At 51.1% G+C, this 19,062-nt stretch overlaps 1 protein-coding gene across 4 annotated transcripts in view; it reads left to right on the forward strand.

The window, feature by feature from the left end:
• The window catches only part of COL18A1 (collagen type XVIII alpha 1 chain), a 170,418-nt gene that overhangs the window by 40,448 nt on the left and 110,908 nt on the right, over nt 1-19,062 (forward strand). For all 4 annotated transcript variants that reach the window (XM_086956227.1, XM_086956226.1, XM_086956228.1 and 1 more), the window contains exons 3-5: nt 12,970-13,053; nt 13,273-13,341; nt 16,824-16,953. In XM_086956227.1, coding sequence (XP_086812353.1) covers nt 12,970-13,053; nt 13,273-13,341; nt 16,824-16,953 — 283 coding nt within the window. The remainder of the gene's footprint in view (nt 1-12,969; nt 13,054-13,272; nt 13,342-16,823; nt 16,954-19,062) is intronic.

The raw sequence follows: 19,062 nt of genomic DNA on the forward strand, positions 1-19,062 counted from the left end.
AGCAGAGCTTTCTCTCTATCTTTGCAGACAGAAAACCTATCCTACATCGATTACAGCAGGAAAGTTAACATCAGGAGCAAAGCGCACGGATGAGAATTAAGAAATTGAATCACCACCAACTTTGCACAAGATAGTCTGTACAGGCGCAGTTGACGCAGGGAAAATGGAGGCGGGCTTGAAGACTCAAACATCTGTGTAGAGACAACCCACTACACGGAAGGTCGCCGGAGCCACCCCACTCCACAGAACTTCCCAATGACACAACCCACTACACACGCAACACTCACAAGCCAGGAAGGTTGCAGGAGTCACTCCACTCTACAGAAATTCTCAATGACACAACCTGCTACACACGCAACACTCACATGCCCGGAAGGCCGCAGGAGCCACCCCACTCTATAGAACCTCCCAATGACACAACCCACTACACACACAACACTCACAAGCCAGGAAGGTCTCAGGATCCACCCCACTCTACAGAACTTCCCAATGACACAACCCGCCAACCAAGCAACACTCACATGCCCGGAAGGTCGCAGGAGCCACCCCTCTCTACAGAACTTCTCAATGGCACAACCCGCTACACACGCAAGACTCACATGCCCGGAAGGTCGCAGGATCCATCCCACTCTACAGAACCTCCCAATGACACAACCCGCCAACCAAGCAAAACTCACATGCCCGGAAGGTCACAGGAGACACCCCACTCTACATAACTTCCCAATGACACAACCCGCCAACCAAGCAACACTCACATGCTCAGAAGGTCGCAGGATCCACTAGACTCCACAGAACTTCCCAATGGCACAACCCCTACACACGCAACACTCACATGCCCGGGAAGGTCGCAGTATCCACCCCACTCTACAGAACTTCCCAATGACACAACCTGCTACACACGCAAGACTCACATGCCCGGAAGGTCGCAGGATCCACCCCACTCTACAGAACTTCCCAATGACACAACCTGCTAACCAAGCAACACTCACATGCCCAGAAGGTCGCAGGATCCAACCCACTCTACAGAACTTTCCAATGACACAACCTGCTACACACGCAACACTCACATGCCCGGAAGGTCACAGGAGACACCCCACTCTACATAACTTCCCAATGACACAACCCGCCAACCAAGCAACATTCACATGCTCAGAAGGTCGCAGGATCCACCAGACTCCACAGAACTTCCCAATGACACAACCCCTACACACGCAACACTCACATGCCCGGAAGGTCGCAGTATCCACCCCACTCTACAGAACTTCCCAATGACACAACCTGCTACACACGCAAGACTCACATGCCCGGAAGGTCGCAGGATCCACCCCACTCTACAGAACTTCCCAATGACACAACCCACCACAGAAGCAACACTCACATGCCCGGAAGGTCGCAGGATCCACCCCACTCTACAGAACTTCCCAATGACACAACCCACCACACAAGCAACACTCACATGACCGGAAGGTTGCAGGATCCACCCCACTCTACAGAACTTCTCAATGATACAACCCACCACACAAGCAACACTCATATGCCCCGAAGGTCGCAGGAGCCACCCCACTCTATAGAACTTCCCAATGACACAACCCACCACACAAGCAACACTCACATGCCCCGAAGGTTGCAGGAGCCACCCCACTCTACAGAACTTCACAATGACACAACCCACTACACATGCAATACTCATATGTCCCGAAGGTTGCAGGAGCCAGCCCACTCTGCAGAACTTCCCAATGACACAACCCACTACACACACAACACTCACATGCCTGAAAGGTCGCAGGACCCAGCCCACTCTACAAAACTTCCCAATGACACAACCCTCCACACAAGCAACACTCACAAGCCCGGAAGGTCGCAGGAGCCACCCCACTCTACAGAACTTCCCAATGACACAACCCACCACACATGCAACACTCACATGCCCGGAAGGTTGCAGGATCCACCCCACTCTACGGAACTTCCCAATGACACAACCCGCCAACCAAGCAACACTCACATGCCCAGAAGGTCGCAGGAGCCACCCCACTCTACAGAACATCCCAATGACACAACCCACCACACATGCAACACTCACATGCCCTGGAGGGTCGCAGGATCCACCCCACTCTACAGAACATCCCAATGACACAACCCACCACACATGCAATACTCACATGCCCTGGAGAGTCGCAGGATCCACCCCACTCTACGGAACTTCCCAATGACACAACCCACCACACAAGCAACACTCACATGCCCAGAAGGTTGCAGGAGCCCCCCCTACTATACAGTACTTCCAAATGACACACCCTTTAATCTACCCACTCATCCTAATCTTGTTTGGGTACAAAATCTCCCAGTGGATAACCTTCTCTTGATAAATGTCAACTGCTGTCTAATGTCTGCACAAAGCGCAATGAGGCCAGCCCATTAGCACGCTCTTCGCTGTACAAATTCCCGGTAACATAGCACAACAGTGCCAAAGGCCAACCTGCAGCAATCTTTTTGCTACTGAACAAAACATGCAAATGTTGCCTTAAGTCTGCTACTTACTCAGCCCAACCCAAGCATGTGCCTCAGCACGTCCCTTTACGTACTTTACAATACCCACTGTGCCAAAATCTTCCCACTGCCAAAACATCAGCATCCGACGCTCACACACACACTGAAAGCCACTCACTGCACTCTCCCTCGATCTTATTACAAGCCATTAATCCCCAGAGTCAGATCCTCAAGTACCACAGTGCTAAATACCACCACCACCCTATCCCACTTGCAATGTGTTGCTTTGAACACACATACATCGGCCCTCAAGCCAAACCAACTCCCCCTGCAGTGGTCTGCAGGCCCCTTGGCCTACATTAAAGCGACCTGAGTGACAGCAGCTAAACTCCTGGTCTAAACAGCACACATGCATTTCCCCATCCGTTGGCCCAGACCCCTTTCATTGTCCGTCCATTTCTTCAACGGCATATGATAGCGCCCGGTATGGAGGCACCAAACATACATCGCACAGTTTCACCCGAAAGACTACCAACCACCTCTTACAGCCACTAATGACAGTACATGCAAACATAAATGAAGCACACATTCAGCACTCATTCAACTTGACCAGCGCTTAATGTGAGACAGTAGTTGCAGGTGGGATCCACCAGCATTTACTTTTGTGGACAGCACTTATTTTTACTCATCTGACTTTGACCAAGGGAAAGAAAAATACACAAGTGGGAAAAAAGGAAGAAGACAAAGATGGGAAAACGTTGACAAAGAAATAAAGTAGGGACTAAAAAGAACCTAAAAGAATTAGATAAAGGGGCAGGGAGTTTCTGATGGTGGATGAAAGAGGTATGAGGTGAAATGAAGAATGCACAACACTGGCAATCAGTGCTATGTACGGGCTTCTGAGCAATACTTTGGGCCCCGGCACTTATTCAATTACAAATCAAGCACTGACCCTGTCTAAGTGTACGTTATACACACCAACTAAACAGGCAGAGACAATCAGACTTGCATAGACACAACCACGCACATAGGCCCACCCTCATCCTCTCTCCCAAACCAATGACTCAACACATCACCTGCTCTCCCGTATCACAACTGATGCACACTACCACTGTAACTAGAGACAGCAGGACCCTCTCTGGCCCTTATACTACTCCTCTCCCATTTCCACACCCAAGATTTCCAGCTCACCATCCTCAATCAGATCAGGGTTTGCCCTGATCCCACAGACTTCAGATGACATCGCCCAGCCCGCAGAGCACCAAGCCATACCCAAGACATGCTGCTGCTCACCTAACACACCAGATCAGGGTGCATACTAGCACCAGACATCCATGCAGCCGACACAGTACCAGAGGACAGCTATTGGCCATAGGCTGCCCTCAGCTCCATTAAAAACCCTCTCACACCATACCTCTGCAAAGGGAACACAGTGATGAATGGCATTCCATTGGCAAAGTCACTCATCAGCAGTTCTTGTAGTACATATTAAAATGCACATTATGACACTGCATTGCCATACAATTACCACAGGAACACAGGTGGAAACTCCCCACCTACTAACAAGATATCCCCAAGAGCAGCTCTGGTATAAAATATAACGCCCCCCCCCCCCAAATGTCAATGCACTTCTAAACAGGTGACACAGTGAAAAGGCTGGGCTGATGGCATTGTGACAGAGTTCAACTTCAGCAGCATGTCATGTGCCACCATGCACTGATGCTTCAAGGATGTAATCCACTGTCACTGTGCCAGCGTCACACAAAGAGGTAAGTGCTTGGTCAGCGCCACTGTTATAGCGTAAGACACTAACTACACACGCCTGTCCGGGAGCAGGCAGTGGCAGAAAGCTGTTTACCAGCACTCACCGGTGCCTCCTCCTAGAGCTATGAAATACATAGGGACTACATCATAGCAGCAAAAGTGAGACTGCCTATGACTCCTGTCGACCAGGATGGGGTAGCCAAACCGGAAGGGAAAGATGGATCTCCAACGTTTCTTTTACTCCCTGAGTTGTTTGGTTGAGGGCTTGGGTCCAAGCTCAGTCGAGGTGATTGAAGGTTGAGACTAGATACAATATAGCTGTTGTCACAATTGTAAATTAATATAAATCGGTTTAATGTTTGTTTCGTGTGTAATTATTACGAATGCTAACTCTGTCACTTTTTCCATCTGCTAAATAAAAATAACCTTTATTGCAATCCTAATCCAAATGCTAGCTCTAACCCTATAATTAATTCCATTTACATTATTAAAATCAAAGTAAATTACTGAATATTGTTTTAAATGTATTTCTTATTCGTTCTTTTCATAAACCAGTAAAATTAAATTATTTTAGTACTCTGTAAATCTTATTGAGTTATTGTAATATAAATCGAAGCATAACATTAAATGAAACTAGAGTACATTTGTTCATTATGCGTACTATTGATCCTCTCACCACCCAGTTCGGCTCACTGCACTGCTCATGATCACTAACCAGTTACACCTAGTAGCAAAATTGCAAGCAAGAACACAATATAATGAAAGTACCCTGGACAAGTTCAGCAAGGCATTGACGCAGTGATGTTAGGATTGGCTCGCGAGAGATTGTGCGGGGGAACTGGAAACCTTCTCTGTCTCCTGATCTAGGATTAGGGTTGCCTCAGGTATCAAACGTTGAATACCTCGAGATCAGTAAGGCTTGCACACTGGTCATTCTTTCGCAGTAGAGCAGAGTCAGATGAATAGAGGGTGAGGGTCTGGCATCTGAATTGTGGATACGTTTGGGGTGTTTGCCCCAAAGATAAAAGTGGGCACACGATGGGCTTTCAAGAGCTTTCATGGTGCTCCGTGTCCAGCTGGGCAGCAAGCTGAGAAGGTGCTGAATCTGAACCTCTGCTCTGCCAGGGAGGTAAAGGGATCCCAAATGTGAGTTTGAGGAACTTCTTCTATCATCCAAGACTGCTAAAGGTCTCGACGGGTCTGTGCACCAGGAAACATCACTGTGTGTGGCGCGGGTCCCATACAATTGGAAACTGGCAGGCAATTGTTTTGGGCGAGCGTGCTTGCCGGTCAGTCACTACTGAACATACCTGCGCTTGCAGGGCGGGTTCTTGTGTAGCCCATTTCCGGCCAGTGATAGGATGGGCTTCTTGACACTGTGGAAATGTAGACTCTGAATTCTTTGACTTCTAACTAGGCCAGTAGACAGTCGCACAGTTTTAAGGGTTTGGTACCGACCCCACCGGATACGGACACCACCACAGCGCCACATTCAGGAAGCAGCATGTGGAGGTCGGTGTCACTCTTTAAGTGCTGGAATGGGACACCAACTTGCACTCAACTCACCTTTAGTTTTTAGGCAGCACCCCCTCCCAATGACTGCAGGTGCATCATTACAGTTTTAAAAGCCAACCAGCAGGTTGGGACAAGTTTCCCTAATCCAAGGAATCGGTTACTACAGAAGCCTTACCTTGTTCCCAGAATGGAATGTAGGGCCTGATGTCGATGCGGCTGCAGGCGTGCTCCGAGGGGTCGCTCTGCTGGGAAACTGTGCATCTTCCCCTTTAAGGAGGCCCTTGGGACAAAGAAGTGAGAGAGAGAAGGAAGTTGTGGGGAGTAGAAGGCTGGGGATTTTGTTTCACTTTGGGAAGCAGCCAATTCTCTGTTTAAAATCCAGTCAAATTGAGGCAAAAAGACTTTGAAGGTCATCTAAGGGTAATTTTATTGGCGGGTGCACCAAAGGTAATCACAAGCATCCTCATGATTGCTGTGATCCCAATCCGGGTAATGGTTCTGAACATAAAATAAATAAATAATAAACTAAAAAACATCCTGCTATTGGAGTTCACCGGACTTAATTGAACCTGGGTACAGTAGGCGTACCCGCTGAGAGCAGACCCTTCCCTAAATCTATAGAAAGGCTGCCGCGAGCTAAGATCTCAGGCGATGGACCAAGGGTTGTACCCAAAAAGCAGGAATCAGTTGAGGGGTCCAGTTTACGGTCTCTCATCTTCCAGGGCCTACCAAGCGTCACCTTGCGGAGCACAAGGGTTAGTGTTTGTGAAAAGGAGCATTTCAGGCTGGGCCAAAAAGGAAACTTGCAGAATAGTTTCTGAGACAAAGGAAAACAATGGCAGGTGTGGGGCAGCAGGTACCTGAGGCTGGAGACTTTTCTAACAACACTGCTAGTGCGAGATAGTACACCACACACACCAATACCCAACCCCTGCTCAGCCAGCACAGTACTCAAGATAACACCAATAGCAATGCACCACTCTTCAGCATCAGCACCACCATAACTGACCACATGTCTGATCCCATTTCCAATAGCCTTGCTAGAGGCGTCACGCCAATCCTTTACATGCACTTCCGCACCCACGACAAACCAACCTTTAACAACCAGAACACTGAGACATTTGCGAGCTTTGCAGCACTTTACAACAGACATCTATGGGCCTCCTATAGTAAGTGCCCATACCAAAGGCGAATGTGCACTTTACTTATATCAGGCACAACATGTTTAAATACATAAAGGGGGACATGGCCCAACTTCTTATTCAAATTAATCGTAACAGACAAAGTGACGTAGACCACTCTATGCTAAAGGAATTTGGGGTGCACAAATATGCTATGTACATCCCCTCCCCCTTTGAAATACATTGGTACACCACAGAATATTGAATTGAGCAACACAAACAAATAGTTAAATGCTAACATTTTATTGCTGGCATAGAAACTACATTAACGGTCTTTCTAGTCAAGTTAAAAAAAAAAGAGTAATACTTAAGAAGCATGCATAATACATGCATACAAAGGGCTTTCGGTCATGCATATTCGTCCATTCATCTCTCCGGGTGTCATTCACATTTCATTGCATCTTGTGAGTGTGGTGCATTGGTAGAATGTTGGCAGTAGTCATACTCCTGTTTGTAGCATTATATACAGTGACCAACAAAACATACTTGCTTTAACACCGATCCAACACAATCCAACCACTGAAATACTAGCTACTGACAGAACAAACACTCTCTTCCATCTCGCTGCCCGTTGACCACCCTCTAGCAGTCTGAGAGACCACCTCCTACACCAACAGCTTCCTAGGTAACCCTTCTCTGACTCTTTTGCACCATTCTCCTTTCCGGCCCATCAATTCCCGCTTATCTGTTTCTTTCACTTTACCCTCCTCATTTGGTGGTCCTAGACTACACACCCTGCCACTCTTTTACCCATAATCCTGAATCGATGTACACTCATGTGCCAACATTGTATGGATGTGTACATTCACGGGCTGCGAAAGTAAGTATCTACGGATTTGTTGTTTTCCCTTATCGCTGTAAGCGCATATTCCTTTTTATCTGTCTGTAAAGTACACTGACATCCCAGATTAGAGAATATGAACTTTACAAATAAATTCAAATGTCCCAGGAGGGATGACTTGAGCATGTTCACAGGCATGCAATGGAGAAGCCACAAGACACTCTTTCGGAGCATGAGTTCTCAGAGATTCAAAGACTGGGCTGGTATACTCAAGAGAGGAGAAGTTAATGAGTAAGACTAGAAGAACATTTGCCGCAAGCAGAGAGAGTAAAGTGATGGAAGGTAAAGTAAGGGGAGAACAGGATGGCCAGGATGTAAGTGACTCTTACAGGAGGGAGAGTTGCATGGTACCATGAAGGTGTGGATCATCCAGGAGGGAGTGCGGTAAAGGGGTCATGCAGTCCTATGGTAGAGGGAAGGGAAGGATGTTCAGCTGGTTAGAGATAAGGGGAAAGACACTGCACTCTGGACCGTTAGGTTGAGCTGAGGTTGGTCTCTAGAAGGAAGGGGGTGAGTTGGGGCATGGTGCTTCAGGGGGTGAGTTGAGGCATGGTGCTTCAGGGGGTGAGTTGGGGCATGGTGCTTCAGGGAGTGAGTTGAGGCATGGTGCTTCAGGGGGTGAGTTGGGGCATGGTGCTTCAGGGGGTGAGTTGGGGCATGGTGCTTCAGGAGGTGAGTTGGGGCATGGTGCTTCAGGGGGTGAGTGGGGCATGGTGCTTCAGGAGGTGAGTTGGGGCATGGTGCTTCAGGGGGTGAGTGGGGCATGGTGCTTCAGAGGGTGAGTGGGGCATGGTGCTTCAGGGGGTGAGTTGGGGCATGGTGCTTCAGGGGGTGAGTTGGGGCATGGTGCTTCAGGGGGTGAGTGGGGCATGGTGCTTCAGTGGGTGAGTGGGGCATGGTGCTTCAGGGGGTGAGTGGGGCATGGTGCTTCAGGGGGTGAGTTGGGGCATGGTGCTTCAGGGGGTGAGTTGGGGCATGGTGCTTCAGGGGGTGAGTGGGGCATGGTGCTTCAGGGGGTGAGTTGAGTTGGGGCATGGTGCTTCAGGGGGTGAGTGGGGCATGGTGCTGCAGGGGGTGAGTTGGGGCATGGTGCTGCAGGGGGTGAGTTGGGGCATGGTGCTTCAGGGGTGAGTTAGGGCATGTGCTACAGGGGGTGAGGGGGGCATGGTGCTTCAGGGGGTGAGTTGGGGCATGGTGCTTCAGGGGGTGAGTGGGGCATGGTGCTACAGGGGGTGAGTTGGGGCATGGTGCTTCAGGGGGAGAGTGGGGCATGGTGCTTCAGGGGGAGAGTGGGGCATGGTGCTTCAGGGGGTGAGTCGGGGCATGGTGCTACAGGGGGTGAGTTGGGGCATGGTGCTTCAGGGGGAGAGTTGGGGCATGGTGCTTCAGGGGGTGAGTTGGGGCATGGTGCTTCAGGGGGTGAGTTGGGGCATGGTGCTGCAGGGGGTGAGTTGGGGCATGGTACTTCAGGGGGTGAGTTGAGTTGGGGCATGGTGCTTCAGGGGGTGAGTTGGGGCATGGTGCTTCAGGGGGTGAGTTGAGTTGGGGCATGGTGCTTCAGGGGGAGAGTGGGGCATGGTGCTTCAGGGGGTGAGTTGAGTTGGGGCATGGTGCTTCAGGGGGTGAGTTGAGTTGGGGCATGGTGCTTCAGGGGGTGAGTGGAGCATGGTGCTTCAGGGGGTGAGTTGGGGCATGGTGCTTCAGGGGGTGAGTGGGGCATGGTGCTTCAGGGGGTGAGTGGGGCATGGTGCTTCAGGGGGAGAGTTGGGGCATGGTGCTTTAGGGGGTGAGTGGGGGCATGGTGCTTCAGGGGGTGAGTTGAGTTAGGGCATGGTGCTTCAGGGGTGAGTTGATTTGGGGGATGGTGCTTCAGGGGGTGAGTTGAGTTAGGGCATGGTGCTTCAGGGGGTGAGTTGATTTGGGGGATGGTGCTTCAGGGGATGAGTTGATTTGGGGGATGGTGCTTCAGGGGGTGAGTTGAGTTGGGGCACGGTGCTTTAGGGGTGAGTGGGGCATGGTGCTTCAGGGGGTGAGTTGAGTTAGGGCATGGTGCTTCAGGGGGTGAGTTGATTTGGGGGATGGTGCTTCAGGGGGTGAGTTGAGTTAGGGCATGGTGCTTCAGGGGGTGAGTTGATTTGGGGGATGGTGCTTCAGGGGATGAGTTGATTTGGGGGATGGTGCTTCAGGGGGTGAGTTGAGTTGGGGCACGGTGCTTTAGGGGTGAGTGGGGCATGGTGCTTCAGGGGGTGAGTTGGGGCCTGGTGCTTCGGGGGTGAGTTGGGGCATGGTGCTTCAGGGGTGAGTTGGGGCATGGTGCTTCAGGGGGTGAGTGGGGCATGGTGCTTCAGGGGGTGAGTGGGGCATGGTGCTTCAGGGGGTGAGTGGGGCATGGTGCTTCAGGGGGTGAGTTGGGGCCTGGTGCTTCGGGGGTGAGTTGGGGCATGGTGCTTCAGGGGGTGAGTGGGGCATGGTGCTGCAGGAGGTGAGTTGGGGCACGGTACTTCAGGGGGTGAGTTGGGGCATGGTGCTTTAGGGGGTGAGTGGGGGCATGGTGCTTCAGGGGTTGAGTTGAGTTGGGGCATGGTGCTTCAGGGGGTGAGTAGGCATGGTGCTTCAGGGGGTGAGTTGGGGCCTGGTGCTTCGGGGGTGAGTTGGGGCATGGTGCTTCAGGGGGTGAGTGAGGCATGGTGCTACAAGGTGTGAGTTGGGGCATGGTGCTTCAGGGGGTGAGTTGGGGCATGGTGCTTTAGGGGGTGAGTGGGGGCATGGTGCTTCAGGGGGTGAGTTGAGTTGGGGCATGGTGCTTCAGGGGGTGAGTGGGGCATGGTGCTTCAGGGGGTGAGTTGGGGCCTGGTGCTTCGGGGGTGAGTTGGGGCATGGTGCTACAGGGTGTGAGTTGGGGCATGGTGCTTCAGGGGGTGAGTTGGGGCATGGTGCTTTAGGGGGTGAGTGGGGGCATGGTGCTTCAGGGGGTGAGTTGAGTTGGGGCATGGTGCTTCAGGGGGTGAGTGGGACATGGTGCTACAGGGGGTGAGTTGGGGCCTGGTGCTTCGGGGGTGAGTTGGGGCATGGTGCTTCAGGGGGTGAGTTGGGGCATGGTGCTTTAGGGGGTGAGTGGGGGCATGGTGCTTCAGGGGGTGAGTTGAGTTGGGGCATGGTGCTTCAGGGGGTGAGTGGGGCATGGTGCTTCAGGGGGTGAGTTGGGGCATGGTGCTTCAGGGGGTGAGTTGGGGCATGGTGCTTCAGGGGGTGAGTGGGGCATGGTGCTTCAGGGGGTGAGTTGGGGCATGGTGTTTCAGGAGGTGAGTTGGGGCATGGTGCTTCAGGGGGTGAGTGGGGCATGGTGCTTCAGGGGGTGAGTTGGGGCATGGTGTTGCAGGAGGTGAGTTGGGGCATGGTGCTTCAGGAGGTGAGTTGGGGCATGGTGCTTCAGGGGGTGAGTTGGGGCATGGTGCTGCAGGGGGTGAGTTGGGGCATGGTGCTTCAGGGGGTGAGTGGGGCATGGTGCTGCAGGGGGTGAGTTGGGGCATGGTGCTGCAGGGGGTGAGTTGAGGCATGGTGCTTCAGGAGGTGAGTTGGGGCATGGTGCTTCAGGGGGTGAGTTGGGGCATGGTGCTTCAGGGGGTGAGTTGGGGCATGGTGCTGCAGGGGGTGAGTTGGGGCATGGTGCTTCAGGGGGAGAGTGGGGCATGGTGCTTCAGGGGGTGAGTTGAGGCATGGTGCTTCAGGAGGTGAGTTGGGGTATGGTGCTTCAGGGGGTGAGTTGGGGCATGGTGTTGCAGGAGGTGAGTTGGGGCATGGTGCTTCAGGGGGTGAGTTGAGGCATGGTGCTTCAGGAGGTGAGTTGGGGCATGGTGCTTTAGGGGGTGAGTGGGGCATGGTGCTTCAGGGAGTGAGTTGAGTTGGGGCATGGTGCTTTAGGGGGTGAGTGGCGCATGGTGCTTCAGGGGGTGAGTTGGGGCATGGTGCTTCAGGGGGTGAGTTGGGGCATGGTGCTTCAGGAGGTGAGTTGGGGCATGGTGCTTCAGGGGGTGAGTTGGGGCATGGTGTTGCAGGAGGTGAGTTGGGGCATGGTGCTTCAGGGGGTGAGTTGGGGCATGGTGTTGCAGGAGGTGAGTTGGGGCATGGTGCTTCAGGGGGTGAGTTGAGGCATGGTGCTTCAGATATGAAAGCTATCGAAGTAAGGCGAGAGAGATGTGACAAAGTAGAAAGTGGACCAGATTGGGGAAGAGGGAAAGAAGAATATGAGGGAAGGGCAAGTTGGCCTACATGGAGAAGTTGAAGGTGATGGATGATAGAGTGGGCAAGACAAGAGGGGTCATATCAAGGGTAGTGCAGATGGCAGGAACATAAGGGTGGTCAAGATGTACGAAGGTGGCAGACTGAGTTGTCCAGAGATGGAGCAGGATGAAGAGAGATATTGCCATTGAGATGGAAAAAGTGGTGATGGTGGACCAAACTAATCAATACAACGAGGGTGATGGAGGAGCGTAGGGTGGACCAGATGGGAAGCGGGTTGAGACAACATTTAGTTCGATGGGGGGGAAGGACACGGAGAGAGGAAAAAGGGAGAGGGGTAATCAAGAAGATGGAAGAGGGGTGAAGAAGCTAGGATAGTTCAACAAGGCAGGGCATGCCTGGTTATTGTGAAACGATTCAGAGAGGAAGAGTGGTCCGAAGAGCCCATGGTCTGGCAGGAGATTTTTTTCTGCCTTTTGCATTAAAGTGCGTGTTTGTCTTCCGCTTAAGCCAATACATAAACTTAGCCAGCTCCCTCCCTCTAAAGTGCAAACTGCCATTTTGGCAGAAATCGCATCCTAATTTTGGACACTTCTCCTGAGAAGGGAGTTTTTTGGCTGCGCTCGTCATTGAGGGGTTTGGGGACAGGCCAGCATCTGGAGACTCTGTTTGCGGAAAGATGTGATCTGGGAAGAGCAATTAATCGGCCCTTTGGGAAGGAGAGGTCAAAGGCGATTCTTCTGATTGAAAACATAATTAGTTTTAAGAAGCCCACCAACATTTTATTGATAAAAGACACCCCAGAAGGACTTTACTTCGTGCCCACTGACTTTGGCCGCCTGCCTGTACCCACTCAGTGGCTTCACTGGGGTCACTGGTTCTTTGGCAGCAGTGAGTGTTGGCATTCCTGGCACTGAGCGTGTGATGTTTCTTTCCTCCCAGGGGGTGATCGCGGAGCTGAGACTGAGGGGGGACCCTCGAGCTGCAGAGCTGCAGTGTGAGGACGAGGAGGATGACACCGATGTGGTGAGTACGAAGCCGTGTTCTGCCAGAAGAATCCCACAAAGACCACATCTGCTGCTGTTTAATTCGCCCACAATCACACAAGCTGTCCTTCTTCGCTCATGCACGCCAAGACCAGTGCACAGTCACTATCACTGTGCACGAGCACGTGCAGGCACTGCCTACAAACAGGACACGCGGCCTGACTGTCCACAGTTTCATACATTGTTTCTGTTTCCTCAGATTTCGGGAGATTTCGGCAGTGGAGTGGGGGAGCAGCCCAACGCCGGCAAAAAGATTGTCATTGAAAAGGTAAGTACTGTTACCAACCCCACCAAGAGTATATACCAGAACACCAAAACCGAAATATCTTCTTACAGACATATTCTGCCCTAAATATCACTTAAAAAAACGTTGACTTGTGGCATGAGTATTACACGAGTGGATTGATAGTGGTACACTCCCTTATGACATAGGTGGGCTCCCTCATGACATGGTATTACACTAGTGAATTGACAGTGGTCCACTCCCTCAAGGCCTGGGTATTACTCTAGTGATTTGAGAGAGGTTGACTCCCTCATGGCCTGAGTATTACACTAGTGAATTGACAGTGGTCCACTCCCTCATGGCCTGGGTATTACTCTAGTGATTTAACAGAGGTTGACTCCCTCATGGCCTGGGTATTACACTAGTGAATTGACAGTGGTCCACTCCCTCATGGCCTGGGTATTACTCTAGTGATTTAACAGAGGTTGACTCCCTCATGGCCTGGGTATTACAGTAGTGAATTGACAGGGGTCCACTCCCTCGTGGCGTGGGAATTACACTAGTGAATTGACAGAGGTGGGCTCCCTCATGGCACGTGTATTAGACTAGTAAATTGGCAGGGGTCCACTCCCTCATGGCCTGGGTGTTACACTAGCGAATTGACAGAGGCCCACTCACTCATGGCCTGAGTGTTATACTAGTGAATTGACAGGGGTCCACTCCCTCATGGCTGGGTGTTACACTAGTGAATTGACTGGGGTCCACTGCCTCATGGCCTGGGTGTTACACTGGTGAATTGACTGGGGTCCACTCCCTCATGGCCTGGGTGTTACAGTAGTGAATTGACAGGGGTCCACTCACTCATGGCCTGGGCGTTACACTAGTGAATTGACTGGGGTCCACTCCCTCGTGGGCTGGGTGTTACACTAGTGAATTAACAGGGGTCCACTCCCTCATGGCCTGGGTGTTACAGTAGTGAATTGGCTGGGGTCCACTCCCTCATGGCCTGAGTGTTACACTAGTGAATTGACAGGGATCCACTCCCTCATGGCCTGGGTATTGCAGTGGGAATTGACAGGGGTGGGTTCCTTCATGGCATGGGTAATACACTAGTGAATTGACAGAGGTGGGCTACCTCAAGGCACATGTATTACACTGGTGAATTGACAGGGGTCCACTCCCTCATGGCCTGGGTGTTACACTAGTGAATTGGCAGGGGTTCAGTCCCTCATGGCCTGGGTGTTACACTAGTGAATTGACTGGGGTCCACTCCCTCGTGGCCTGCGTGTCACACTAGTGAATTGACTGGGGTCCACTCCATCATGGCCCGGGTGTTACACTAGTGAATTGACAGGGGCCCACTCACTCATGGCCTGGGCGTTACACTAGTGAATTGACTGCGGTCCACTCCCTCGTGGGCTGGGTGTTACACTAGTGAATTAACAGGGGTCCACTCCCTCATGGCCTGGGTGTTACAGTAGTGAATTGGCTGGGGTCCACTCCCTCATGGCCTGAGTGTTACACTAGTGAATTGACATGGATCCACTCCCTCATAGCATGGGCTTACACTAGTGTATTGACAGGAGTCCACTCCCTCATGGCATGGGTGTTACACTAGTGAGTTGACAGGGGTCCACTCCCTCATGGCCTGGGTATGGCAGTGGGAATTGACAGGGGTGGGTTCCTTCATGGCATGGGTAATACACTAGTGAATTGACAGAGGTGGGCTACCTCATGGCACATGTATTACACTGGTGAATTGACAGGGGTCCACTCCCTCATGGCCTGGGTGTTACACTAGTGAATTGGCAGGGGTTCAGTCCCTCATGGCCTGGGTGGTACACTAGTGAATTGACAGGGTCCACTCCCTCATGGCCTGTGTGTTACACTATTTAATTGACAGGGGTCGACTCCCTTATGGCCTGGTTGTTACACTAGTGAATTAACATGGGTCCACTCCCTCATGACCTGGGTGTTACACTAGTGAATTGACTGGGTTCCACTACCCTCATGGCCTGGTTGTTACACTAGTGAATTGACTGGGGTCCGCTCCCTCATGGGCTGGTCGGTATATCAGCAGACTGACAAGGGTGCAGTCCCTCCTGAGATGGATATTACACAAGTGGATTGCCACTGATGCACTCTATCGTGGCCTGGGTATGATACCATCTGATTGGCCTGGGCTGCACTCTCGTGACATAGGCATTACACAGGCAGATTGGCAGAGATTGCACCCAGACATGACGCAGTTATAACAGTATAGAGTTGGGGCATGGATAATACCCACGAGGGGAGGTTGGAGGGCGCACTCACTCGTAATGGCATTACACTTATGTGGATTCTATTAGAGTCCTAAAGATGCACGGTCCCCTTCTCGTTTTTAAGGCCTCTGGCTATAAAAAGTGCTTTTCAAGCATTAATCAGATATTTTAAAAAAACAATTTCCCATATTAAAGGTCCTCTTGAAGACCAAAACAATTGCCCATCCTGGCCCCATTCTGATTGGCCCTGGCTCACAAGTTTAGCATGGTGCAGGCTCATACAAGACATTAATATGATACTGTAGTCACGAGGACAGGGCACACTCCCCAATTGCACCTCCTGAGAATTGTGAAGTGGCTGGTGGGTATGACACCCTGGGGACTGGAAGGGCCCCCTTTACACATGCATTATACAATAGCGATTGGTCAGGGGCATCATTTTACATGGCATCTGCCTTACTCCTTGCCGGTTGGCAGGGGGCACACACTCACACGGCATTAAATGTTACCTTCAGGATTAGGGGGTAGGCTGCCTCACAGGCCGTAGATTTGGCCCCCTGGGGATGAGAGGACCATCCTCTCACAGGACCTAGAGCGTCCAACCTGAGGGTGTGTAGAGGTGACCCCCCACTGGATACAACTCCCTTAGCCATGGCAGGGGCACTGACACATAGTATGAATTTTAGATCACGACCTTATGGCCCTGATTGTGCACTACGGTGCTTGGCAGGGGGGCAGCTTTCCATGACACTGTAGTCACTGTGTATTCTCTCACACCTGATGAGTGAAGTCCCAGCCTCTCCTCTCACACCTGAGGAGTGAAGTCCCAGTGTCCTCACTCAAACCTGAGGAGTGAAGTCCCAGTTCTCCTCTCACACCTGATGAGTGAAGTCCCAGTCTCTCCTCTCACACCTGAGGACTGTAGTCCCAGTGTCCTCACTCACACCTGAGGAGTCAAGTCCCAGTCTCTCCTCTCACACCTGAGGACTGTAGTCCCAGTGTCCTCACTCACACCTGAGGAGTGAAGTCCCAGTTCTCCTCTCACACCTGAGGAGGGAAGTCCCAGTGCCCTCACGCGCACCTGGGCAGTGGAGTCTCAGTGTCCTCATTCACCTGAGGATTGAAGTCTCCGTGTCTCACCCCCACCTCTGAGGGCTTTTTCCGCTTCCCACACCGAGGAGGCTTGTGGGTACGTGATTACTGGATCAGGAAATGGTGGCCTTGTGACTGACACAGCGTCGCTTTTCTTACTCCCGTGTGTCGTAGGTCACCGCAGCTCCCGCCAAACTCCCGGAGCAGCAGCCCGTGACCTCCCCGCCCATCGCCGTGAGGCCCCTGCAGCCGGCCGAGAAGGGACCCGAAACGGAAAAGGAGCCCCCGCTGGTGCTGCCCCCAGGTAAGGAGCTCTCTGCCCGCCTGCATGGGGGGGGGGGGGGGGGGTCTGGAAGGGGCGGGCTCTGGGATGATCATGACGTTATGGCTGGCTGTGCGCGGTCTGTGACGGAACGAACATTCTCTATGGACTCGGTGATGACGTGATAGCCTGCACTGGCTGCCCTTGTGGCTCACTGTCACAACACAGAGTTAAACGTGACTTTGTGTGTGGTGTGTGGTGTGTGGTGTGGCTGTAACCGTTGACTTTGCGTGATATAACAACCAGCGTTGGCTCTGTCCGTGTTTCTGTGTGAGCTTGGCATTCCTGGAAGTGGTTTGTGTGTCCGCCTGTATCGACGGTTTGTGTTGTGATAGTCATTGCTGGCTCTATGTGATGTGACTTTCTTTGGGAACTGTATGTGTGGTTTGGAATGTACTGTTTGTTGACTGTTCCTGGCGTGAACGTCTGAATAGGCTGTGATATGTGTGTACAAACTGCAGTGCAAACCTATTTGTAGACGTTAATTTATACTTATGGCTGAAAATGGCTCAATTTAAGCCTGTCAAGTAGTCACTTGAGGATAAGTAGCACATACAAATGCATTTACTATCACAAAGTTATATGGCTGAACCTCATACAATTAAGGAACAGTAAAACCCCACAGGAGGGATAGGGAGTGGGCAGATCAAGTCCTTGAGAACTTGTGAATGGCAACAAATTTGAGAGTATGTGGGCTTTCACAAACTCCTCTCCGACACTTTTTACACTGGAATTAGTCAGAGATTTGCTTCTGTAAAGGACTGAAGTAAAGCCACCCAAAAACGTCATGGGGTGTACAGTAGGGGATTTTCTCTATGAGAAATTCTTTTTTCGCTCAGTAGATTGAAAGAACTAGAAAACACAAGCTCAATTGTTCAGCGGGGCTGCCTTTACCCGGTACAGTTTTCTACGCTGTGCACAACTCTGCATTGGGGAAATTAAAACAACCAAAAATGTCACATGACATTGCCAGTAGCACACCTGGAAACCCGCAACTGGCACAGCTTTCCAGCCACACTGACTGCTGCCAATGTCTGTGAGTCCAACAATTAATTTATCTGCACCCGTTCATTTGAGTATTTCTACTGGTGCAAATGTTCTGCTTTTTGTGTGAATCAGACAATGCTTTTTTGTACTAGAAAAAAACCAATAAGTGCAGGGGCCTGGTGCTTTTCTAAGGAACCCACCATCGATGTTGCCGAACAGCATTGATTGCCAAGTCTTTATTCCACTTCATGCCTTTTTATACCACCAACTACTCTTTCTGCCTCTTTATCCCACTTTTGCGGGTTATTCTACATCCTTGTTTTTCTGTCTTCCTTTTCCTACTTCTTTCTCTCTTGGCTGCAAACAGATTGTTTCAAGTAAGTACATTCTTCCTTCTCTGTCCTTCTCTGGGTCAAAGTGTGATGAAGAAAAATAAGTCCTGGGTCCTCAAATGAGGGACAGCTCCCACCAACTTCAAATTTTGGCACAAATGAATGTCTGTATTCGAGTCAAGCTTGTAGTGTAAGTGTGTGTGATAATGTGCAGGCAGCCTGCGTGGTATGAAAGTCCCTCCAAACTGTGTGTCTTGTCACCATCTGTACGAACCTCTTTCATGATGCGGATGTCTAAGCAATCAATATTCTATATGTTATGTGAAGTTTATCACATTTGTGTAACACATTCTACCATTATCAAAGCTCCAACGCGCTTTCCTAATGTGAGCGCCCTTTTTGTTCTGATTTGGGATTCCATCGATCAGCAGCACATGGATGTTTGTTGTGCAGTATCAACAGAGATGTGTCAGTTGTCTGGTTTATTGGGGTGAAAGTAAAATGACGATGAGTCTCCTAAAGATCTTTGTAGTGCGCTTTCTGTATGTATGGATGGATATGCCGAAGCACTGTGACACTCCTGTTTGATCTGGATGGTCAGTTGTCCTTAGCCCAAGTGGGGGAGGAGCCACTATATCACAAGGGATGTATCACGCTCCAATAATGCTGCAACCCTATATCCAACTTCCTCTAAATTATAAGGTAAGCAGATACTTACCATTCTTAAGTCTGCTTATGCTTACCTCCCACGGTAAATAAGGGTGAAGTTAAG

This window comes from Lissotriton vulgaris, chromosome 2_1 (assembly GCF_964263255.1).
Source record: "Lissotriton vulgaris chromosome 2_1, aLisVul1.2, whole genome shotgun sequence".
NCBI classification, from domain to species: Eukaryota; Metazoa; Chordata; class Amphibia; order Caudata; family Salamandridae; genus Lissotriton; species Lissotriton vulgaris.